The sequence below is a fragment of the Cupressus sempervirens genome, chromosome 1 (assembly GCF_028749045.1).
Source record: "Cupressus sempervirens isolate cs-2001-9-10 chromosome 1, ASM2874904v1, whole genome shotgun sequence".
NCBI classification, from domain to species: Eukaryota; Viridiplantae; Streptophyta; class Pinopsida; order Cupressales; family Cupressaceae; genus Cupressus; species Cupressus sempervirens.
In genome coordinates, this window is record NC_143118.1 from 464064786 (window position 1) to 464092321 (window position 27536).

Genomic DNA, 27536 nt, shown 5'->3' on the forward strand with positions numbered 1-27536 from the left:
TATGTGTAATCTCCGTAGAGTAGTGTTAGCTTATGGTCATGTGATATCCCAACATTTTGAAACATACCTTGTCTTTGTACATAATCTGCATTTTTGATATAGTACTGAAATAATTGTATGATATATGGAGCTTGGCAATCACCAAGACATACATTCGCCTTGTAGACATAGCTATGATGTTATCTACAATTGACCAAAAGATGATCACTTGTAAACACTACCATAGCTCATGAGCTATATGATGGACCGATGGCTTGATATTCAGTCATAGCAACCATCAGCCTCTGATCACCATCATGTTATGCACTGCATTCAGTTAGTGAGCTACACATTCAAATGCCATCAGTCTACATGCATCCATTGATGACGCTATCATACATCCCACCATATACATATGCATAACAGTTATCACTGTCATACATATATAGTAGTTATATAACCATGTCATACATAAATACATCTAGATTGATGTAATTGCATCCATATAATAATCATGCCATCTCATCATAACATCAGCCTACATATAGCATTACATCATAATTGCATTGCCACATAATCACAATTCCTCATATAATCATAATTGCATTATCTCATAATCATGTACTACAAATTGCATTGTTTTGTAAACTGCATACTCATAATGGCATCATCTACATAGTTGCACTGATTCATAACCATAATTACATTGTATTATCATGTTCTTCCACACATAGCTGATTCTCAGACTAATCACACTTATCATTGCATTATTGTATGCTTCCACACTTGCTGATTCTCATGTGTGTCTTAACAATGCATAAACAACACATGATTAATGATAATCACCTTTACAATGATTAATGACGACTGTTCATCATTATTTCCATGATGGGAGGTGACTATTCCCTCGTGCCTCTTCCTTATATTGGGCATGTATAGATCGGAGATCATATCAATTGCAAGATCATCAACTACCAAATTCAGAATATTAAATATATTGCATCCCTTCGTGGATCACTCTGTTTAGAGCGGCAGATTGTCAAGGCAATCAAAGGTGCAAGTATTTATTGGCACCATCAGAGACGGCATCATATCAGAAGTATAATTATGTAAAGACATATCAGAGACGGCATCATGTCAGAAGCATAATTATATAAAGACATATTAGAGGTGGTTTCCATTGTTGAATGCATAGAGATATGGATATAGCAGACACAGCCTGTGCAATACAGCATTGTTATTGTACTAGACAACATCTACATTGCATGTAATTCATTGTACATCAGAGACAACATTGTCATCATACCAGACAGCTTGCATATTTGTGTGGATTTATTGTATGTATCAGAGACAACATTCCAGGTTATTGAGCATATATTTATTTGTAATATCAGATACAACCCTTATATATTGGGATCATTGTTATGCAATTATCCTCATTATTTGGAAGCACATGCATTTGGAATTAATACTCATCATTATCAATTGTATTTAGCATTTACATGTGGATCAAGCATCAAATAATAGCATTTTATTATCAGCAATTCGATATATATCCATAGATTTGTGGAATTACTAGTGTTCAAATTAGATAAAAGGGGACATTACAGTTCATTATTAATATCTGATATATTATTTTTCTCTCACATGAATCTTTTGAGTGTTAAAACATTATCTTCATAACTGGTATCACAATGAGATCTCTTGTGGCAACATAGTTGATTCTCATATTAGTGACTAGTGAATGGACATTTACTTAAGCGATCAAGATAGTATATTATATGGTATATCCCTATATGGTTGATTGTTCCTCAGTAATTTTGTTTCTTTGAGAGATCCAACACAGCTAAGATATTCAATTGTCTTATAAATTATAATTTATCGTTATCATTTATTTGTACATTTTAATTTTATTATTATCTTTTATACAATCTTATTTAGAACGGGCACAGGTGCCGAGACTGGAGATTACAGAACTGAATTGGTATTTTCAGAAGCAAGTTTAGACTTTGCTTTTGGAAAATGTAAACTTTACAGAAGACGTTACCTTCAAGGTTGAAAGGGACTATTCAGGGTAATTTAGCATTGTGTTTGATGGTGGAAAGGATAGCCCTTAAAAAAGCAGTGATTGAAGCATTTCAAATCTTATGTTTTGAACCACATCAGGGTGATAATCAATACTGTTATATCATGCTGGTGTTATCTCAGTAAATTGAATAGCAATTTCCAGAATATAAATAAAACAGTATTTAATATTAAAGGTGTTGGAGCTGAGTTTAGTGGTCGTCTCCAGTTCAAAGGGGAAGACAAAGATCTTTGTTGAGTGTGGAGGTAATCATGGTTGAATGTCTTCAGCTTAATGCACATGGAAGATAGTCTTCTTTTCGACGATTAAGAGAATCATGTTTTGGTCATGAAGCGTTCATGCACCACATCACAGTTACATAGGAACATTTCACAGGCAACGGATTATTGTGCTGACCGTTGCTGGCAGGAGTTATAGAGGAAAAAATGCTATGAAAAATCAAAAGCTTGTTTTCTTTCACCTTCAACAGATTGTGGCTGTACTTATGGACCATTTGAACTTGAACTGAATACAAAACCTAGGCAACTATGGCTAGTGTTATCTCATTAGATATTATCTTTGGTTTCATTGTAGGGTGCCATGGTAGAAATTCCAGTGGCCACAGAAGAAGGCACTGAGAGTACATTGGTTGGTTGATATCAACCATTGAAATGTTATATGGTTGTATCTTGTGTTGTTCATCATTCTTAAGTTTACTAGATTAGCCATTTATGTATGGCTGAGCTGTGGAGGGATCAATCTGAAGCTGCTATAACTGACAGTACCAAACAGTGTGTTAAGGGTTGTATGGAAGCTAAATGTTGATGGGAAATGGTTACACCGAGTCTTAAATCAAGAGAAGTAAGCACAAGACTTCAGTGGCTGATGTACTTATCATATGCAGTTGGAGCTTACCATACCTGCTGAAGTTTGTGTAATTGTAGATTTGTCCAGGTTGCTGAGGATTTCTAAAACAGGTTAGAGAGCACACCCTTTAGCAATTCTCATTTAAATCCTATAAGAGAATCCTAGTCTTTTGGGCTGCCTGGAAGTGTCTGAGGATTGAGAGATTTTCTGAGAACAATATCCTTTATGCACAGGGAAGTTAAAGAGTTGAGTTTATAGTACTCTTCATTTGTTGTTAATTAATAATTCTTATGTGTGATCTTGCTGGTAATGAGATTCATGCAAGTTGCACAGTGCAGTCGTCTGAGTAAGTGTTAAAATCTCAACTAGGTAATTTCACATACTAAATTTGTTCTACAATTTCATACAGAGCCCAGATAAGTTAAACACCCAAAAAATTGATATCTGAGGTAGCCCACTACAGTTTAGGAAGGAGAGCTTAGTGACTTCCACATTCAGCAGAAACCATCACACACATAGCAACCTGGACATTGGTTGTTAGATCCCCATTCTGACATGGTCCATCAAGAAAATAATGTTTCTAAAAAATCTATATCATATTTTATCAACAAGTGTTTTTTGGTTGAGCATGACAAATGGCTCAGTAAGAACTAGGAGATTATTAATTGCAATGCTAGAGATGTTCCTTTAAGCACATTTAGGCTTAGTTACTTGGTTCGGACCCTGCTGCCTGGATCCGGGTCCAGCTTCGTGCCTGGGTTCACTGCAGGTCCGGGCAGGGTCCTTAATTTGGGAATGAACGTGGGTGGACCCACAGCCCAAATTAAGGACCCTGCCTAGACCTGCAGCGAACCCGGACGAACCCACGACGAACCCATGGTGAATCCAAGAGACCTACAGAGAATTTAGGAGGACCCATGATGAACCTAGGAGGACCGTGGGTTTCTCTTATTTTTTTGAATATATAATGCATATGCATACACACACACACACACACACGCATGTACGAACCCACCCACGAACCCAAATGGGAAAAAAAAAGTTTGCCTAAACCCACAAACTCCGAACCTCGAACCCGAATCGACAACTTAGCATTTAGGAGTTTCAATGATTTAAGGAAGAACTTAAATTTTGAAAGGGTGTAGTAAATAAATTATGGGGATGCTTAGGAAATATTCCTGGAAGGAAAGGATCTTAATGGACTTGTTCTTGCCCTCTCCCAATGTATTAATTAATATAAATGCTTAGGTGAGACACCCAAATATGAAGAAGCCTAAGGTTAACTATGTTGAACAAGCTAAAGAAGGCAGGAATTTAGAGTCATTTGAGTTGAAATCATAGGTAAGTATATGAACTTCTGTTGTTATATTGAAGATAAAAGCGGTGTGCATTCACCAAGACTTCAAATCAGGTCAATGGGAAACCAGTAACCCTCTGGTGGAGGTAGTCCAGTGTATCATTGTTGTTTGAAAACTGGAGGACCTCTAACTTCAAGGGCAGGATGGGCAATGCTAAACGTAAGTTTGCAGGTCCTCTGCATGCATCAGTTTATTACTAATCTGTAAACTAGGACATTAAAGTTGTTGAAAAATTAATCCAATTACAGATTTTAATTCCCTGATCCTGACAGTAATTTGTGGTTATGTATTTCAGCTGTTGAGATTACTGAAACCGGGCTATGCTTTAAATTAAATTACATTAGAAAGAGAACATTAAAACTAAAAGGAAATGAGAGAACATGAAGAGAAATGGAAGAGAGATGCAAACACTTCAATAACAGAGTTGTCCAGTTAGGACCACATCTCTGGGTCTGCTTCTCAATCCAGGGACCACTTTTATTAAAGTCGCCAAGCTCAAAATGCCTTATTACAACATCCAAGCCTTCAAAACCCTATTCACCTATTCACGTTCTCTTTCTCTTGACAAATTTTTGGTGTATAATAACACCTTGTAATCTCTCTTACAAAGCATTCCTTTCTACTTGATGTGAGTTTTGTTCCACTACAACATGCAGAAGCAAAGATTCAATATTTTAAAAAGAAACATCAAGCACTCAACCCTCTCTTGATATAAGGTCATCTCTCGTGCTAAGATTGCAAAGTAAGATCATGAAATGATTTCAAGGTTCCTTTAATGGTGGATGTTGCTGAGTGAAATAATGTGATTGGCTTGTAATCACTTAGGATATCAACTATTTGCACTTCTAAAGATTTGGCTTCATAATGTGCAAAGAAAATCTGACTTTTGCCTTCCAAATCTCACGCGAACTTAAACTTGCTGCTGCTTCTACCTCTAACTAGGAATGAAAGGAATCATGGATGACTTGGAGTCTACTAGATGTAGCTTGATCAACAACCCCACCCACCTAGTGCAAGCTCTTAAGGAACTCTCAAATGGTTTTAAAAAAATTGATGTCTTTTCACCAATCCCATCAAGTGGATGCAAACAAAAGAATCAATACCAATTGAAGTTAAGTGCATTCAATCAACAACTTACCACACAAGACACTCTTACTATCAGCAAGAGGCTAGTTGCCCGGATTTGTTCAAGTCAAGCAAGTAAACATCCACAATTCTTCCGTTCAACTAAACTACTTCAACATTGAAAGAAATCTAATCCAAGTGAAAGATTAAGGAAACCATTCAACACTTCAAAGTAATGTTAAGTAATTCACCATGAAGAACCAACAATGAATTATCCATAACTTCAAAAGCATCATAACAGCAATTTGATCAAGTCTTTCCCTTAGCTAGCCTACTCTACTTCTACTACAAGCTCTCTACTACCCCCAATCTCCTAAAACTAATCCACCACAAATGAGAAGAATTTGGCTTTCTTATAGATGTCCAATTACAATGAAGGGCCAAGATCAATTGAAAATCAAGGGATGAGATTTCTCCCCACAAACCCTAATAAGGGTTACCAAGTTTTCAATCAATTACAAGAGGGTGCCACATTGTGAGCTAGTAAGAAGATTAGAAGACCTTTTCCAGCAATGAGAAGACTGGACACTTGGCATGATGTGATTGAATGATGCTCGGATCTGGAATGTTTAGATTGTTGAAGACAGCCGATTGCCTAGTCACCATCCTTGTAGACTTATTTAATCCTTTGCCAAAGAGAGAATATCTCTTGATAGTCAGAATTTCTAACTTCTATTCATTCTTCCAAAAATTGATTCCTTAAGGATGATTGTGATGTCTCATATTCCCAAATTGCTTCCTCTCAAAAAATTTCATCGCTTGAACTGAATACACCTTCCAATAGCTGGTCTTGAATTGTGCATCTTGAATTTGCAGGCTTAATTTGAATTTGGTCTTTCTCATGAACTTAATGATACTTGATTCGATTCCCATATGAAACTTCGTTGGATGATCTTGGGAATCCCCCTCTCATTTTCTTCTTTTCTCAACAATTTCCTCGCAAAACAAGAGGGAAAGTGGACATTAAGTTTGCAAAATCAGTATGAAAGGAGTCTTATAATTTTATATTCAGAGCTAAATAAACTCCTAATTTCTTTCCTTGAAAAACCTTAATCATCTTGGCATAAGAAAGTTAGCAATCTAAACACTTGAAATTCAGATTTTGCATCATGATTCATGAATCTTTGATGAAATATTACCATTCTAAAATCTGGAAAAGAATAATGATTCTGACCATTCCACCACACCCAGATTTTGTTTCTCTCACTCTAGCCATGCTTAATTTCAAGAGCAATCTGCCCAACATGCCCAGAACTACTTCCTTCTAGGCGTTGATCTATCAATATACAGAGATATAGTTTGCTGGGAATAGAAGAGCTTAATTTTCTTTCAACTTGGTGTGAAATGAAATGATCTAAGCTCTCATTTATCGGTGATTTGGGTGTGAAGAGGCACATTATCTAACAAGGCCAACCTGGCCACTTTTAGCCAATAAAATTTCATTAAATTTAATTCATTTCAGCCTTATAAGGTTGACCTGCCAATGGGGGTTTGTTTGAGCTTGTTTAGATTTTTAATTTCCTCCATCGAAGCTGACTGATCCATGCTTAAAGGCTGGGCAGAAACGGATGAGTTTGGGCAAAAAATACCTAGGAGCCTTAAAAACCCAACCTAGAGGTGCCTCCATATAGTCTGGCCTGCACAATAAATTCAACTCACCCTCTTAACCTTAGACTGAAAATGTGGTTGAAATGGAATTAGATCTACCTTCTAATGGCTGGAATTTGCAACATTTTTGGGTAAAATGGAGTTAGAGGTTGAGTCTAAAACAAATAATGATGTTGGAAATTACAATTTTTGGGGCAGAAATGCCATAGGAGGGTTGGATTCCGATCCTTCTTGTGCAATCCTACCAACTTCAAACTTCGACTTAACTCACTACACTTCACCAATCAAACCTCAAACCACATCCCTTCACCAAAAAATGGGGCAAAAAGCACAACCAAGACTGAATTTAGAACAAATTTGCGTGTCGGAATCTAGGAGTTTTGGGGATTAATGCCTAAAATAGGTTGGATTTTGATCTAGCCAGGGCAATCCAACCCTCTTGAAATTTCAAAGTCATCAAACCGATGAAGAAAAACTTCGTTTACTAAGCTGCTTTCACCAAATTCCGTGAAGGTTGAGGCAGATTTCAATAAACCTTAATGTTTTGGGCTAAAAAATGGGTCAGAAATCTGGGGTTTTTGGACATTTATGCCCAAAAAAGGTCAGATTCCGACCTATCTTGAGCAATCCATTCTTACATCAGAAAAATTAAGTCCTTGAAAATCTCCAAACCTTTGTTTGTTGAAGTCATCTTCTCACTAAATTCATTAAGTTTTCACCATTTGAAGCATGATATGAAAGATTGGAGGCAAAATAGAGGGTCAGAAATTGTTGTCGTTAGATTCTAAATTGTAGCTGACGGGTAGAATAGTATCCGAATGGGTGTGTGACAATTGAGTCACCCTTCGGGAAAGTATATGGACACTATCCGGAAGGGACTTTGGATCATCAAAATCATTGTAATGAGCATAATCATATTGTAAGAATTGGAGTGCATATTGTGTATATGAATAAAGTATCTGTTTTGTGTTATATCTTGCTATGCTACAGGCGATAAGTATCCTTTTACCTTGTACGATAAACATTTGGAGCCGTTGCCAGTCGAACCTGGAACGAAGGAAATGTTATGAAGATTAATGCCGAATTTGCTTAACAAGGATAGGAATAAGATAAAAGATAAGGATGAAATACGCATAGCACAAGAAGTTATTAATTTTAGCACAATAGGCGGAGCGCAGACAAAAGCTTCAACAAATTACCGACGGACACCGAATGGGGTGAAGGAGCACAGATGGGAGTGCATTCACCTAGCAGACCAAGGAGTGCCGAGGAATTGCTAGAAGAGACTCGACAACGATTAAATTTGGTGGAAGAGACAAGGGAGCAACTCCTTAACTTGTATATGTTGAGGGTAGGGAATCCGAATAGAAGGGAAGTAATTCACATGGCTAGAAGTGTCGAAGGAGCACGAGTGTGGAGTGAACTCTTCGTTCTTGATACACTTGATGAATGGATACAAGCAGAGAATCAAACAACTTCACTTGAGTAAGATCTTTTCTCACTAGGTAACATGGTTGTTGGAAGTAGGATAGTTGTTCGAAGCAGCGCGGTTGTGCAGAACAACGTGGGTGCTCAGAACAACGGAGGTACTCAGAATAGCGCGGGTGCTCAGAACAGTGCGGGTACACAACAGGTAACACAGAATCAAAAGAAAGTAGCAATGGCAAGACCAAAGGAGAAGTTGCCAAAATTTAATGGTGATGGGACGGTAGATTTGATCAGACACTGCAAGACGTGTGAAACAATATGGACGACAAATGGTGTAACGGACAGGGATGCTTGGGTTCGGTAGTTTCCAGCGACCTTGCAGGGTGTGGCAATTGATTTGTTTGCGAATGCTGATCCTTAGAAATTGACTACATGGGCAGATGTCAGGAAGGAGTTCATAGCAGAGTTTCGACTATTAAGGGATGATAACGAAATTGTAGTAGAAATATACAACACAAAGTAGGGAAAGAATGAAACAATCCATGTCTATGCAAGAAGGCTAAAAGAGTTGGTGTGGAAGATGGAGAGCCCATCGGCTGACGGATTAAAGAAATGATGGTTTGTTGAGGGGCTACAACCAGGTCTAAAGAAGAAAATGAAGATTGTTCCTCCAGCATCGTATGCAGATGCATATAATCGAGCGATGGATCTGGAGAGTGAACAAAAAACAAGCAAGAAGAAAAAGCACAAATTGTCAAATTCAGATGATTCATCATTCAAAAGTAGTAGCAGCAATGAAGAAGTAAGCAAGAAAGTTCGAGCATTGCAGAAGGATATGCTACGGATGATGAAAAAATTTAAAAATCTGAAAAAGAATCTTGACTTGGTGAAGGGGGAATTGTGGTGTATGGATTGTAAGGAGGAAGGCCACACAAAGGGCTCCTGCCCAAAAAAACAATTCTGCGATATCTGCCAGTTGGCGGGACATTCCATAAAGGAATGCCCATTTAATATGAAGTCAAAAGGACACGAGCAAGTGTTAGTGACGCAGGAAGTGTCCGCCGGAACAAACACGAACAACGATGCAACCTCTAGAGGATATCGCAACAATAATCAGCGTGGGAGGGGTGGTAATAATAATAATAACAATAATAACAATGGAGGCCAGAGTTGAATACAGTACGATGCGAGTGGACGACCGATAATATAGTGTCGCGTGTGTAACCTCTGGGGCACTTCGCTAGAGATTGTACCACAAAGGAGACGTCATAGCTGTTATGCAGATGGTGTGGTCTGGGAGACCACCAAGATTTAAAATGCTTGAAGCAAGGGGTAAATTTGTTAAGCATCAAAGCATGTGATGAGAAGATACTAGCCATTACATGTGACCAAGCCAAGAAGGCAAAGTACCCTGATGCAGAGCAAGAAAATGAGAGGTTGCAGCAAGCACGAACAGAGTTGGAAAGACAGATGAAAACAGGAAAGTTACAAGTAAAAGACATTGTTGATACCTCGAAGAGGAACCTGGCTGAACAAAACATGATAAGGCAGGTAATGCAAATAGAAGTTCCAATAAAATTAAACAACCTTCTTACAATGCCTCAGTTATGGACGACGATTTTGAATATGACACCACTTCGGAAAGCAATGGAGGAAACAGGAAAGGACGGTAGTGGAACAACTGCAGCAAATCCAATGCTACTAGCACTCACGATGGAAAGGCTTCCGGCAGTAGTGGAGATGGGTATCCTGGGAACAGTACTTACAAACACAATTGTGGATGGAGGATCAAGCATGAACGTGTTACTAGAGGATATATGGAAAAAGTTGGGACAACCTACGTTGTGGCCACTTACATTCCAGTTATTCATAGCAGATTAACATGGAATCAAACCGTTGAGAACCTTGATGGCACAGCCGGTAACTATTGGAATGCAACCATATTTATTAGATTCTGTGGTCATTCCACTGAAAAGAAAAGGGTATGATGCTATCCTTGGATGGGGTTGGTTGGCATAAGCAAAAGTGAAACATGATTGGAAACGAAATACCCTATCCATGGAACACGGAGGCAGAAGATTCATAATTGACTTGCACACACAGATGGTAAGTGAGGAGGCAACGTCATCAGATTCCAAAGGTGAAGGTGAAAGTGACAATGAAGGAAAGAAGAGAATGGAATTGGACGAAGGAGTATTGAGATTAGGAGGGTCGAGTGATGACGACCTAGACTTAGTGAATGGCCTACTCCACTAGAAGATGGAGGATTATAAGCTCTTCCCGAGCTATAACATGTTGGGTGTCGAGGAGGAAAAAGAAGGGAACAAGTTTCCGAAGGAGTATAGTGAAATAAAAGAGGGAGAAGCACATGTGGATGAGACGCCAACCCATACATTTAGTGAGGAAAAACCTATAAAGTATGAAGAGCCTACTGTGAAAACGATGAACTTGGGAGATGAGGCTAATCCGAAAAATATTCTTGTAGGAGATGATTGGAATCTAGTTCTAAAGGTAGAAGTGTTCAAAATATTTATGGAGTACAAGGACATCTTTGCCTAGACGTATAAAGATTTAAAAGGAGTGCCTCCAGAGTTATGTGTCCACTGGATACCATTGATAGAAGGTGTAGTACCTGTACAGAAGTGGTCGTACCAGATGAACAAAAATTATGCCGTACAAGTCACACATGAGATCGACAGGATGCTGGAAGCAGGGATTATTTTTAGAGTGCAGACGAGTGAGTGGGTATCACCAATTGTGATAACTCTGAAAAATGACACCACGCAGATAAGAATATGTGTAGACTTTCGATGCCTAAATGCGGTAACGATCAAAGATCCATTTTCGATACCATTCACGGATAACATTCTGGAGGAAGTTGAGGCATGAGATTTATTCATTCATGGATGGGTTCTTGGGGTACAACCAGATATCCATCGCCGAAGAGGACAGATTAAAAAAAACATTCATCGTAGAAGATGGAGTATACGCCTACAACAGGATGTCGTTAGGACTGTGTAATGCTCCGACAACATTCCAAAGAATTATCCTACACATATTTGATAAAATGTCTATCAGAAACTTTAAAACATTTCTAGATGATTGGTCAATTTTTAGCACACAAGATAAACATATAATGGTGCTCGGAGAATGCATGGAGAGGTGCAGATGGGCTAGATTGGCACTAAACCCAAAGAAGTGCAGGTTCATGGTACCACAAGGGAAGCTGCGAGGACACATAGTTTGGAAAGCAAGGCTAAAGATGGATCGGGACAAGGTTTGTGTAATTTTGGATATGCCACCGTCGAGGATGTATCTGAAGTAAAATCATTTCTTGGACACATAGGATATTACCGGAGATTTATCAAAAATTTTGCGAAGATTTCCTACCCATTGGACAAACTCACCTGCAAGGGCGAACCTTATAAATGGGAAGTGGAGTAGAATGAAGCTTTTGATGGATTAAAAACGAGGTTGGCCACGGCATTGATTCTAGCCTATTTGAATTGGGATAAGGAATTTCATGTTCATGTGGATGCATCGAATTATGCGATTGGAGCAACATTGGTGTAGACAGGTGACCACGGATTGGACCATCCGGTGTATTTTGCAAGTAGATTATTATCTAAGGTGGAGAAAAACTACAGTACGATAGAGCGAGAGGCACTAGATATGGTGTACGCAATACAAAAATTCAGACATTATTTGTTGGGGACGCCATTTGTATTCTATGTAGATCATTAGGTACTGCTATATCTAGTAAATAAGCCGATTATTGAGGGAAGAATAAGTCGATGGTTATTATTATTGCAGGAGTTCACATTTAAGATTGTGGTGTGGCTAGGGAAAAGTCATGTAAGTGTAGACCACTTGCCGAGGATAGAATCTAGAGAGCCATCAGAGGGAGTCTGATGATTTTCTTGATGCGCAGCTATTTCACATTGCAATACTACCATCCTGGTATGCACGTATTGGGGAGTATCTATCGACGGGACAATTTCCTAGCGAGATGCCGCTGAATGAGAGAAAGAAATTGGTGCTAAGGAGCCAAACATTTCAGTTGATCAATGGGCTACTGTACAAAATGGGAGCTGATCAAATTCTAAGGCAATGCATTCTGGAAGAGGAAATTCTGAAGGTATTGAAGGAAGCACATGAGGGACTAGCAAGAGGACACATGGGACCAGACACAACTGCGCGGAAGATACTTCTAGCAAGGTTATGGTGGCCAACCGTGCACAACGACGCTAGAGTGGGTTGTTGCATGTGACACATGTCAACAAGCAAGAAAACCATTGAAGAGGGACTTCATGCCTCTAAACCCTTCGCACATGCAAGAGCTTTTTGAAAGATGGGGATTGGACTTTGTCAGACCCCTGAAGGTAAGCAAAACTAGAAGGTGCAGATAAATCGTGGTGGCAACAGAGTACCTGACCAAGTGGGTGGAGGCACGCGCACTACCGAACAACTCTACGGTGAGCACAATGAGATTTATCTATGAGAAAATCATCACCAGGTACAAGATTCCACTGCAGTTGACAAGTGACTGGGGAGGTGGTGCAGGAGCACCTCAAATATTCAAGCAACAGTTGAAGATTATAAAGACCGCAAAGATCCTCAAAACAAATCAGAAAGAAGGAATGCATAAACAAGGTCATCAAATCAATTGGGCAGTCTTGGAACTTATAATGATGGTAAAATAATATTAGGTCTTCAAGATAGGTTTAGGTATAGGAAAGAGTTTAATGTTTAATAAAATCATTGTATGGCTTTTCAAGTTCAAACATTAAATAAAAAAAAGGTAATGGCTGGTTTAGAGGGAAGTTTAGGTTGTAATAATTTTAAAATACCCAACTCAACGATGATAGTTGGTTGGAGTCAGTTATTATAGGGTGTCTTATAAATTGGAAAGAGTCTCTGATGTAAAGAGGAGGGAAAAATATTGAAAGACTAGTATGTACGGACTGGTGAACAGCAATATTAAAACTTAGATATTCTGCAACTCAAATTCCATATTGAGGTTTGCAAACCGATTGGTTGGCTCTGCAAGTGCATTAATAAGGTTTCTTTCATCATTCCAAGTACTGTGTTGATAAGTTTCATGTTATAATAGGTTTCTTTGTTACGCTTGTTGTAGAACCAGTAGATTTCTTTTAATTATTTATTTGCTGCAGTAGGTTTTAAAGGAAATGAAGATCTTTCCATGAGGATGAAGGCCTGATACTCATGGGAAGAGTTAATCTAACATGTATGATATATTACTGATCAAGCACGTGCAAAATTAAACAAGATAGAGATTCTACCCGAACAAGGGGTCTATTTGTTGATTGGAGACATTAAAAAATGTCCATGTGAAGGTGAATTCATTATTAGTTGGGATTGGAAATGTGTGTAATCAAGTGATTGAGAAAACCCTAGTTCAAGAGTAAGAAGTGCTAGGAGGAGTCTGCCATATGGTTCCTTTTTAAATTGTATCGTTTATTATTTGATTGTCATTATTGTGATTGCTCCTCATCATATTGGTATCAGAGCGAAGGAAAGGTCTTGTGGAAGCGTAATTGGTCTTGTGAAGTTGGTTCTTGAATCCCTTAGTGAGCCCTTGTAGTTGAACTATCTTGAGAGGAGTAACCCTATAGTAGATTCTTGTACCAAGTTGATCCTGAAGGAGAAGAAGAGATTCCTACAAGGTTGACAAATATGGAGTTGGCAAAGATAGTGAAAGAACAAGTGGCAGGTAACAAAAATTTAAGGGCATCATTAGAACAAAGGGACAAAGAGAATGCTGAAAAAGATAGATTGGTAAAGTCCATGATGGAGAGGTTGTCAGCACTAGAGAAGAAAGATAAGAGCATTAGATTGATGAAGAAGTCAGAGATGAAGAAGAGGGAGAAGAACCCAAAGAAGAAGAAAAGGACCCTGAGGAAGTAAGAATGGCTAAGTTCGCAAAAGCCATAAGAAATGAAGATAAAAGGGTAAGGACAAACTTACCTGTGTATGGAGGAAAAATGGATGATGAAGAACTAATAGATTGGTTCGGTGCAATGGAAAATTGCTTTGAGTGTGAAGGGATGGAAGAGAAGGAAAAAGTGAAGATAGCAAAGTCCAGGTTGAAGGGACATGCTTTGTTGTGGTGGGATTGCATCCAGGCAGACAGATGGAAGAATGGTAGACCCAAGATCACATCTTGGTATACTATGGTGGAAAAAATGAAGGCAAAATTTTTGCCAAAGGATTATAGAGTACAGTTGTACAAGAAAATGAGAGATTTCAGGCAAAAGGAGATGGATGTACAGAAGTACACTGAGGAATTTCACAAGCTTGATATTAGGGTGGATCATGATGAAGAGATGGAAGAAAAGATTGCAAGGTATATGGGGGGACTAAGGTTCAATATCCAGGATGAACTTAGTCTTGCTACCCCAAGGTCAGTTGATGAATGTTATCAGTTAGCCTTGAGGGTTGAAGAGAAGATAAGGAGACAAGAAAAGAAGAGCAGCAATAGAGGTGGATCTTCCATGAGAGGAAGAGGGGGAAGAGGTACTACTGATTTTCAGAGCAGCAATGATAAGGATAAGGACAAAATATTTTTAGAATCAAGAGGGGGTTATAGAGGTGGAAGAAATGGAGGAAGAGGAAGTGGAGTGTTCATGGGAAGATGCTTTACTTGTAATGAAGTAGGCCATCATTCCTTTCGGTGTCCTAAATGGCAGGAAGACAAAGGGAGAGAGAGATGAGTAAACTTGGTTGATGAAGAGCCAAGAAAGGATGAGCAGAATGAACCTATTGAACTTCTTCCAGAAGAAGGAGATTGCTTACTGATGGGAAGAAGCAATCAAATACCAAAAGATCCAAGCATATTCAGATCAAATTGTCTCATTCAAGGCAAGGTATGCAAGTTTATAATTGATTCAGGGGCAAGTAATAATATGTTCTCTTATGAAGTTGTTAAGAAATTGAATTTGAAAACTTTTGCATATGCTGCTCCTTATTATGCTACTTGGGTCAATGAGAATCAGAATTTGTTGGTTAAAGATCAAGTGATGGTTGAGTTTTCAGTTGGGAGTTATAGAGACAAGGTACTAGGTGATGTCATGCACATGACTTGTGGGCATCTCATTTTGGGAAGATCTTGGCAATGTTCAAAGAGAGTCATGCATAATGGCTATGAAAATACATATTTAGTTCAACAAGGAAAGGTGAAGTATAAGTTGCATCCATTGGTGAGGAGTCATAAGGAAACTATACTGATGTGTTTTGATAGAGATATTCCAGTGCAAGATCAGGGTACTCCACATTATGATACTGGTTGGAAGCAATGCCAGGCTAAGAGGCAGGACAATCTAGGGGTGGCAAGGCTGGTTGAACAACCTTTTGTTTTGGTTGGAGCAATGAAGTGTCCTCTAAGAGGGCAGATAGATGAAGATGATATGGTGACAGAGCAGAGACAAATAAAGACTTTCCAGCAGTCTAATATGCAGCAGCAATACTATCAAGCAAGAGGACAGTCTAATCCAAATATTTATGTATCTAAATCTTGGTGTGTGACTACAGGAAGCAGGATGAAGGAGCAGATCACTTTGAGGAATAATTTCACCCCTCAGCAGCACCAAATGGGAGCAAGGAACAATGGATCATAGGTCAACTCTTGGGGCAAGAGTTCTTTTTATGGTGGGGAGTATGGTGCAGGAGCACCTCAAATATTCAAGCAACAGTTGAAGATTATAAAGACCGCCAAGATCCTCAAAACAAATAAGAAGGAAGGAATGTATAAACAAGGTCATCAAATCAATTGGGCAGTCTTGGAACCTATAATGATGGTAAAAGAATATTAGGTCTTCAAGATAGGTTTAGGTATAGGAAAGAGTTTAATGTTTAATAAAATCATTGTATGGCTTTTCAAGTTCAAACATTAAATAAAAAAAATGTAACGGCTGGTTTAGAGGAAAGTTTAGGTTGTAATAATTTTAAAATACCCAACTCAACGATGATAGTTGGTTGGAGTCAGTTATTATAGGGTGTCTTATAAATTGGAAAGAGTCTCTGATGTAAAGAGGAGGGAAAAATATTGAAAGACTAGTATGTACGGACTGGTGAACAGCAATATTAAAACTTAGATATTTTGCAACTCAAATTCCATATTGAGGTTTGCAAACCGATTGGTTGGCTCTGCAAGTGCATTAATAATGTTTCCTTCATCATTCCAAGTACTTTGTTGATAAGTTTCATGTTATTATAGGTTTGTTGTTACGCTTGTTGCAAAACCAGTAGATTTCTTTTAATTATTTATTTGCTGCAGTAGGTTTTAAAGGAAATGAAGATCTTTCCATGAGGATGAAGGCTTGATATTCATGGAAAGAGTTAATCTAACATGTATGATATATTACTGACCAAGCACGTGCAGAATTAAACAAGATAGAGATTCTACCCGAACAAGGGGTCTATTTGTTGATTGGAGACATTAAAAAATGTCCATGTGAAGGTGAATACATTGTTAGTTGGGATTGGAAATGTGTGTAATCAAGTATAGAGTATGATCACCAAGAGCAGAGGGGGAACAATTTTTGTATGGTGCAGGAAGAAAAGAACAAGCACCGTACCGTACGGCCATACGATAAGCAACTATAAGGCAAAGGATTTTTTGAACAATGTATCGTACGGACTTCTTACATAGTGCCATACAGTTGTATGGCTTTGCAAGAACGGATTACAAGTAGAATAATTCAAGAAGTTATAAGTTATAACTCTATAAGGAAGGATCTGAAGAGCAGCCGTACAACCTCTGGAGAGAAGCATTCCATCTGTACGGCCACAATAGATAGAGAGGCCCAAGCCGTATAGTCTTAGGAGGAGAAACAGTACGCCCATACAACAGACAAAACATTCAAGAGGAAATATTGTAGCCATACAACAGATAGAGCTGGCAAGGAAGAAGCCGTACACAAAGCACTGGAGTGAGGGCCGTATGAATCTGTACTGAAGCTAAAGACAAGAGAGGGAACTTTGAAATAAAATTGTACGGAAGGAAGTAACTGACCTAACAAATTTTGTTTTATTCGAGCAAACCGACAAAAAGGTGACAATTATGCATTTAGCCGGCAAGAGAGCTTGGAAAAAGAAATTAGAGGAAGATTCAGCGACAACTACAACCATGAACAGGAATGTAAAAACTTTGCCATCCAGAGTCTGTGTAGCAGGAGGAACCAGTACAGGACCAAGCAAAAAGAAAGTGAAGCAACCAACACAGTCGATTGCAACGGATATTCCTATGGAGCAAAATGTTGCATTTGAAGGATTGAATGATGTAGAATGCCAGAAGTGGTGGCAGGAGACACCTGATAACCATCCAGTGAAGGCTAGCATTCGAAAAGCATAGGTCGAATGGGTGATACAAATGCCTGTGTTCTGTATCAGAGATTATGAAGGGTTTTTATGCATCATGGTAGAAATGTATGATAGGTTCTCTTGAACTAGTATGTTTGATTACCTTGGTTGCAACTTGGTGATATCATTCAAACCGACCGACTTCGCACAGGTATTTGAGATACCTGGTCATGCGCAAGGGGGAAGGAAAATAGATAGCAAACCAAAAAAGTTGAGTCAGGAAGTAAAGACATAGTTGATACAGCTCATATGTGGGGATTTGATGCAGGCAGAGCAAGAAGCCCTCACAGAGACATCAAGGGGTAGAGGATTGAAGAAATCCAATGTGCAGGAAGGTCACTGGCGTTGTCTGATGGATGTTGTGAAGAGTCGCCTCACAAGCTCTAATCGTGCCATAGATATTTCATTTCAACATGTGGCGATGATGAACGGGATTTTGCATGGTAGGGTGTATGATTGGGTTGCATTGTTGGCCGAACGGATGTATGAATTCATGACATTACAGCACAAGATATTCTACATGCTGCATTATGCCATCGGCCTATTCTTGGAGGCAACAACGTGAATGATCCCCAACGATGCACTGGAGGCCAAACCGGGACCACTTGCGCCAGGCGAACCCCCGATTATGCAGTGGAGACATCTTGATACACTTGGCACCAAGATCACAATCGAACAGAAACAACCGAGACCAGACGGTGGAAATACTGATAGTGGTCAGGAGGACACTTCTAGGAAAGTGGGACCGACGGGGAGGAGGAAGAGGATGAGGAAGTAGAAGTAATTACAGCTACACCGTTGAGATTCCCACGGCCTGCACTTTTAGCAATGACACATTTGGCTCCCATTGGTATACATGAAATTTTGCGTTTTGGTCAGCTCAGGCAGCTAGTAGTGATGACGCCAGCTTCAGTTGCAATTTAGCCTACTGTAGAAGCATGAGCAGAGACACAAGCTATTCCTGAGGCATTAGCAGAGGCACATCCGCCACCAACGGAGATGGTTGTTTCAGAGGTAATGATGGAGCCTGCTCATGAGGCTTTACTAGAGGCTGGGACTGAGGTACTTGTACCTGATACAGAGATGGACACTGAAGTAGGAGTAATGGAGATACTGACAGGTGAGGGTTTGAGGGCATCGAGTGTCCAATTGGACGTAGTGGGTTCAGGTGCAGTGGTTACAGTGGATACGACATTGTTAGCATCACCTGAGCGAGACAAAGAGAGCATAACCCAAAAGTTGAGTACGTATCTAAGTATGCGGTTCCACTGTACCCCAACACCTCGAGGGGCGTACCTGCAGACACCTACACGAGAAGCAATTCTAGAGGAAGACCCTTTGTAGGCATAGGTGGAGGAGCTAACACAAGATAAGGGACTACCGCATAACGTTGTTGAGCGGATGGCGGAAACAGTAGAGAGAGCTATGGGTGTACAACAACAGCATCCAGTAGCACCAAAGACAGTGATGAGAGAGGCATTCTTTGCTGATATAGTAGCTCTATCGACTCGGGCTCGCGAGGTAGTGGCCTATGCAGAGATACAGGCGTTGGACTCAGTAGTAAAGGAACTGGAGAGAGTAGTATCCTTCATGAAATTAGGATGCCTGACCGCTTTAATAGTTTGTTTTGAGGAACGGGGATGGCCAAATGTGGAGATTGCAGAGATGCAATAGGATTGAGCCACGACGAGAGGTCCTGGTATGGAGAGCCGAGTAGAGGTTTTGACTTAGGAGATAGTGGAGATATACAAGGAGGCATATTACACCCTTTTAGAGGAGCCAGGTAGATCAAGTAGCAGTGGAGAGGGCTCGGGAGGAGTCAGCTGCCAGGCTAGCCGTAGAGAGGACAGCTTGGGAATTTGAGAGGGTAGCCTTGTTAGCCAGATAGAGTCAGTTACAAAAATTGGCAGCGGAGAAGGAACAGTTAGTAGCAGAGAAGGAGTGAGTAGCGGACGAGAAAGAGAGAGAGTTGGGAGAGATTGTTGGGATGATGCAGTCAGCTTTGGAGTTTCAGATGGAGGCTAAGGCCGAATTGAAAGTTTGGAAGGAGCAAGTCTACAAGCTACGGGCAGAGCTAAGCAAATTGAGGGCGTGAACAACCACTACACCAGTGATGCATCCCTCTTGTTAGTATCTATACATTGATTTAATTAGTTATTTATTTTGAGTTTTGTTGTTTGTCGTCTGGAGACGACTTTACTTTTTTGGGGGGATGATGTTGTTAGTAGATTCTATATTGTAGCCGATAGGTAGAATAGTATCCGAATGGGCACGTGATGGTTGAGTCACTCCTTCGGGAATGTATATGTACACCATCTGGAAGGGACTTTGGATCATCATAATCATTGTAATGAGCATAATCATATTGTAAGAATTGGGGTGCATATTGCATATATAAATAAAGTATCTGTTTTGTGTTATAGCTTGCAATACTACAGGCGATAAGTATCCTTTTACCCTGTATGATAAACAAAAATCTTATAATCTTGAGCATTAATTCCAAAAAAGGTCGGATTCTAACTTGTTTTGGGCAATCTCAGTCAAAACCTCTATCAAACCCCACCTAAAATTTCATTCCTTCCAATCATTGTTCATGCAATTTTTGAAGCATTTGGGCAGATCTCAAAGGTGTCAAAGATTTAAGCAAAAATGGAAGGTCGGAAATTTGGAAATTTTGGGCAAAAAAGCCCAAGGAAGGTTGCATTCCAACCTGTTTTGGGCAATCTCAGCCAGCAACGTAAAAATCCTAAGTCTGAAAAACACCCAAATTTCATTCCTCTCAAATCATTTCCATCGAATTTGCGAAGTTTTCAAACAGAGTTCAAAGGAATCAAAGGCTGTAGTTAAAATGGATGGGTGGAAAATATTGAAGTTTGGGCAAAAATGTCCAAAGAGGGTTGGATTCCAACCCAAGTTGAGAAACCTCAGCCAAACTCAAAAAAATTCAGTCCACAAACCATTGAAATTGCCCCCTTCGCATAGTACTTTGATCAAAATTTCAATTTGCCATTATGCAATTTTCAAAGGCCAAGTCGAAGGTGGGTGTAAATTTGGCAATGTTGGGAAATAATGCCGAAAGAGGGTCGGATTCCAACCCAAGTTGGAAAATTTTCTTTCAAGCTAACTCTGCAACTCAACACTTCGTCATTTTTGGCTCAAGAGGCGAGAGGATTTATACAAATATAACATTTAAGTTATATTTGTATAAATACTATCAAGATGTTTGAGATATGTTTCAGCTTCATAGGAGTTAAGATGCAAAATCTAGATTTTGGGGGTTTTAAAAAATCCAGACTAAGCCAAATTTCAGGATTCAGCACGCCTTCAGCACTCTAACCCTCCATAATCTATCCTAACTTTCTAAGGGCAATTTAAAGCTAGAAAAAGGATTGTCTAAAGGTTATAACTCATTTCATCCTAGATCACTTGGTTTCAATTCTAAATTCATGACAGACTAGGGTCAACTCTTGCTCACTCCCTAGACAAACATGACTTCTTGGCAGGCCAAAATTGCTCAAACTCATTTCCTCAACTTGGAGACTTGAAAATGTTGCCAACTAAACCACCTAAGACTACTACCATTGCTAAGGCAAAAAGAGGGAGTTCCCATTTGCAATGGGGCAATGGTGTGAAAAACTCACAACACTACTATAATTCCTCCCTAGAATTTCTCAAAAACTCTCCCAAGTCTACTTGTCCTCCCAAATACAAAATCACCTCCTTTTATAAATGATTTTGACTGAAAATGGCTTAAAACCATATGACCAACATAATAATTTACATAGCCCCATTTGAACTAACAAGATAACCCCTTTTTCCCTTACTTATTTTTGAGCTTAACAATTAACAAAATTTGTGTAGCAAATTTTGTTTTATGTGCCATTGTGGGGGTTAGCTTTTTAAAAAGTAACTTAGTAAGCATTGTCGGGTAAAATAAACTTCAAATAATAAGTGCTGCCCATCAATAACTAAATTATTAAATGGCATATGATAATGGTAGCCGCCCATTTTTGTATATCATTGAGTAGTCAATGGTTCAAGTCTTGCCACCAACCTTTTCAAATAACTAATTGCTTTTGTTATCAAAATATACCAACAACTATTAATAGGAAAGCGACAGTTAATTGGCACAGTGGTGGAGCTAGTTAACCGTAGGTGGGTGGTCAAGGGTTCGATATCCATGAACAAATTTTTTGAAATAGAAATAATTCTAAACTGTTCTTCCACCAAGGTGCCATGTGGCATGACTTGATTGGTCCACATGGCATCACATTATTTGTTGACAATGCCACATAACCTGCCAATAGAATGCCACATGGCACATTTAGATTGGATATGTCACAGAATGCCACATCACCTTTTTTCCATATACACTGTACGGTTGCCACGTTACCATGCTGAGTCGACTGCTGATGTCATCTGATCAACCCTTTTCTTGGCTAACTTTGACTGATCATAACTTCTGCATATGGAGTCCATTTTTGAAACCGAATATAACTCCAAAATTAGCACAACGAGCACTACAGCTTGGTGTCATTTTTTCTTGGATTTGAGATGATTAATTTTTCACCTTTTTTCTTGGCTCCTTGATTCAACTATTTGACTGAACCTTTGACTGCACATAACTTGAGCATACAAGCTCCTTTACAGCCCATTCAAGTTGCATCAGGTTCGTGTCAGGGAACTCCACACATTGATGTTGTTTTTGTGAGAATCTGAGACTATGAATTTTTCATGTTCTTTAGATCCACTTGGATCAATTACCATGCCGAGGTACAAATTGTCTCTTTCATACTTTACTTAACATTATTCGAGTTGTGGCTTTTAAAAAAAAATGGTCAGTTGTGGGTGTAAGAGCCCTGCTGGCTCTAACTTCACCAAAGGTACTGGATTTATGTTTTCTCTGATAGTCTTTGAGTTTTACAATTTTTATTTTTTGGGGAATTACAAGACTTTTTAAATGTTTTTCTCAAATATAAACTTTTTTTGAATTTTGACAAATATTTCAAATCAAAATGACAATGCTTGAAAAGTAAACTATTTACAATGCAAGACAATATTTTAGTTCTAAGCTCGAAGTATTTACAATTTATTAAATTTATTATGAACCTGCAAATCAACTGCAGCCAACGTGCATTCCTCCCCATTACATTGCAGCTGCTACTCGCAATTTCCCATGCTATTTTGCTTGGAAACAAGGATGCTGGCATCTAAGATGGGTCATCTATTCCCTTCAAACCCACTACCAGAAATAAACATGCCACCACCGTGTATTGCATTCGATTCTTATTTTGACCCACAGCATGCCAGTAAATGTTATTGTAGCCTGCTAGAGTGTTATTGCTGTTTCAAGCACCAATTACCTTATACAAACACAGTCCTATAATATGGAAATGGATTTGCAACTTAAAACTCTGAACCCTTGCACTGTATTATCGACCTTCACCCATTGAAGTACACTCGGCTGATGGGATTCAACTGCTGAGATGCACAATTTACCAGACCAATATCTGATTCAAAGTGCTAAAGAACTCTGCAAATTTACAATACACCAGGCTCATCAATCTTCAAGACCTTGCAAAGATGATTATCAACCATGACAAAAATATGCATATAGATTGAATTTCCCAATTGATTCCAGACTCTTCTTATATTGATCCTTCTTTCCAAATCCAAAATTTGTCTTCAATCTCATGCCACTATATTTCATCTTCAGTGTTATTCCTTGTGAGCAGTCACAATGCTCTTGTATATATTCAGAAGTTTGAATTATAATTCCCTGCCCTTTACAAGTTTCCAAGATTGAATTATAACATCAAATTATAATTCCTCCTCTGATACATGACATCAAAAACTCTTATAAAAAGTGTCTTCTCAAACATCTAGCCATAACATGAAAATGGTCTCCAATCAATAAATAAAAAACAACAAATAGACCTCATTTTCTAATATTCCTTCAATGCATAATTGGAATCAATTGGCCCCAAAATTTTAAGATATAATTCATAATAATTTGATTAAATGAACCCTTTAATAATTTGGCCAACTACAATAAGCTCAGCATTATTATTAATTTCGTAAACCTTAATTAATAATGGTAAATTCCATCAGTGGCTTATTTGATCCCAGGTGAGCAAAATTGGGACATTGCAGTGGATTTGGGCTCATGATGTATAAATGGAGATTAGCCACCATTTTTTCCATTGTGATAAGATCTTTGTGTTTTCTTTCCTGAGGAGGTAGTGATGGAGGAGTACTCTATTTGTAGGTATTCCTTACATTCAAGGATAATATTTTTTATATGAAGATTCTAAAGGATTATCTGCTACCTTTTTCTGCTGTCCTAATCAGTGTTGCTTGGCTAGCTTCCTTTGGGATGCAACCACCTTTAGATATCAAGATTTGCAAGGAAATTTTAGAACCACTAGAATATTATGAAGCACAGCATTGCAGGAAAATAAACTCAGAATGTTTCACGTAATGAAGCAAGATTGTAAATATAATTTAATGGTCTGTCATTACACAAGCTCTGTGTGACTAGAGAGAAATAGGAATCATCAAAGTCAAAAATATAAGTTCAAGGAAACAAGCCTAGAGGTTTATGCCAAATTTCAATGAGTTTGACTAGCTACTTGTGTAATGTCCATCTGGAAAATTGAAGCTAATCATACTGTGCTCTTCAAAATGAAAAGGGTTAAATAATCCTGTATCTGTAAAGATGACCTTAGTCTTGGATGGAGGCTGCAGTTTGTCCTAAAGAGAACCATACATGTTGAAAAAAATTCGTTGTAAGAGAACACACAAGCACAATGAGATGGATGATAGTAATGGATGTCATTACTTGAGTACAGAACATGCCTTTGCAAATATGGGTTTAAACATAAGTTCTGTTTAATGAAAGGTTTTGGTTGAGGATAAGTGGATATGAAAGTCGTTATCCCTGCACTACAATAGGAAAGGAAAGTTGGGAGGTAGTATTATGGAAACAAGTCTGAGGAAATAGCTAAAGGCACTAGAAGATGCAATTTATGTTGAGTGATTGAGTGGAAAATTTTGTGACCATTCTATCAGTTTACTGTAACAATGATTGGATTTGAATGGTTTTAGTTGGCTGTTGATTGTGGAAAAAGATTTTATGAAGTATTGGCGTTGAAAGGGGTGAATATTACAATCAGACCAGAAGAAAAGGAAAATATTTACATATTTGATTGGAGGAGCAAATGAGAATGAGATCCCAACCATTTGTGCTTTGGAGAATGCAGGTGGGATTGGATGAAATTGAATCTGTTATTTTGTCAATAGTTGAGATACAATGTAGAATATAGATCGAGTTAAATAGATATTTGTTTTTGAGTCACTTTGTTGTAACCACCAACTATTCTTGTAATAGCTGCAGCACTTGTTTAGAAATAGTTCAAAGATGAATATTTCAGCCAATTAAATTGACTTGATGATGAGTGCGAGCCAACTGCACCTTAAAGAGTTGCATTTGAGATATGGAGACTGCAAGTGGAATTGGAGAAAATTGAATATATTAATTCAACAATAGTTGAGATACAGAGTAACTATAGAATCTTGATTGCTTTAAATAGAACTTTGTTTGAGAGTCAATTCGGTGTAGTCACAAGATATTCTTGTCTGCACCATTTTTCAGCAATCCATATAAGATGGATATTTCAGCCAATGAAATTTATATGAACAATTAATGTCACCCAACCATCTCATCCAAAGCTTGGAGAATATGTGTCTACACAGTTGCACAGTGTGCCACTTTATTCCTTAGATGCTTTATATGTAAATTCTGTCAAGATTAAACTCCAATCATTGGCAGATTAGAGTATCTGGCATTGGAAATTTGCTGCTGACGGAGAACACAATTTATTTGAAAGTGAAAATTCAGTGGAGACCTTAATGACCATTAGTTATTTTCACACGTAATTTATTTTGTTGTTGAGTATAATCTGTATAAGTTGCAGTTGGAATTTGATTGAATCTTCTATTTACTATTAGGACTATTTAAAACTCCCTTATAGTTGTATACTCTACTAATGTTTGATGAAAGAAACCAAATATAACAAGGTATTTTACTACCATTCTAGGATATGGTATGGAAAATAGTTTCTCTTCTCTGATATGGTTTTAATCTTTGTCACAGACAATGAAATCAACACAAGCAATGGGAGATGCTATGAAAGGTGTTACGAAGGCAATGGGACAGATGAACAGGCAGATGAATTTACCAGCTTTACAGAAAATAATGCAAGATTTCGAAAGGCAAAATGAAAAGATGGAAATGGTAACAGAGGTAATGGAGGATGCTATAGATGATGCCTTGGAGGGAGATGAAGAAGAGGAAGAAACTGAAGAACTTGTCAATCAAGTTTTGGATGAGATTGGGATAGATGTTGATTCTCAGGTAACTGATTTTTTTTGCGTTCATAATGCTACACCTTTTGGGTTTATCATGCAACTGACTTGTAACTGAAATTCAACATAATGCAGCTTCTGAATGCTCCAGCATCGTCAGTATCTGCATCTGTACCTGCAGCTCCTACAAATGTTTCCCAACCAACTGTAGTTGGCAGTGATGATACTGGGATTGACAGTGATCTACAAGCTAGGCTTGATAATCTGAGAAAAATGTAACTAAGGATGCTGCAACTTGGATGAATCCCACTACTAGCATGCTCTTGACATTCTATTATTTAGGTGAATGAAATGCCTTTTGAGGTTTATATTTTATGTTTATGCTGTAAATTATCCTGGCTGTTAAAATCTAAATCCATGTGCTCTGAGCTGAAGGATAATGATGTTTGTTCAAATTACACAAGTGGAGCATCTATGGTGAGCCTGTTATGATTGGGCGTATATAATAATCAAATTCCAAGTTACTTTTGGTTAGAAGTGTCCAACCAGAGGAAGGAAAAATCAGACAATTCTGGCTCAAAATATTGAGCTGAATTATTAATCCCACCCATGGCAGACATTCTATTGTAACCAAATAATGCAATTTGTTAGTTTAGAATCTAGATAAGCCAATCACAACAAATTATATTTCTTTTATAATATTCTCAACAATATAACACACATATATGTATGATATATTGAAAAGATTGAAAAGAAAAGTAAATGTTTCTAAGTTTTATTGTGGAAAGTTTTATATCGAATTTGAAGTTTCTGTTTTCTGATTAACTGACAATTTTTGAAGTTTACAGCTCCAACAGTTTAAGCAATATTATATCATTTAATTATATGCATATTATTGTCCTGTTAACTCTATAAGTGTTTCTATCCGTTTTGAATAATACAAATATTTTGCCATCTTATAAAGAGTTTTAAAAGTGAAGAAGTTGAAGTAGATGCTGCACAGATCACATGGCATGTATGTATACGTTTTTTAAGTGCAAGAAATGTCAATTCAGCATGTTGAAGTACCAGAGCAAACAGTAAAAAATATTTCATAATTGTTAAGTACCATAGCTGTTTATCTTTCCAAGTGTATTCTATTTACATGACATACAATCAAAGAAAAGGAAGATATGAAATGAAAGATTTTAATGACATCCATGAGATCAAAAAGTCTAAGGGACCAAGTGGCAGCCTTAAGCCATTTTCAAATTCTTCTTCATTTCAGATCTACTATGGATCTTGATTAAGAAATTCATATTTTGGCCAACCCTTACTTTCTCAAATAAGGCAGCAATATTGTCTACTTTCAAGGCGTT

At 38.2% G+C, this 27536-nt stretch overlaps 1 protein-coding gene across 1 annotated transcript in view; it reads left to right on the top strand.

The window, feature by feature from the left end:
* The window catches only part of LOC149578306 (vacuolar protein sorting-associated protein 2 homolog 1-like), a 120227-nt gene extending 93273 nt beyond the window's left edge, over window positions 1-26954 (top strand). Inside the window, exons 4-5 of the mRNA XM_089828203.1 lie at window positions 25967-26227; window positions 26314-26954. Of these exons, the coding sequence (XP_089684329.1) occupies window positions 25967-26227; window positions 26314-26457 (405 nt within the window). The 3' untranslated portion in view covers window positions 26458-26954. The remainder of the gene's footprint in view (window positions 1-25966; window positions 26228-26313) is intronic.
* Window positions 26955-27536: the final 582 nt, after the last annotated feature.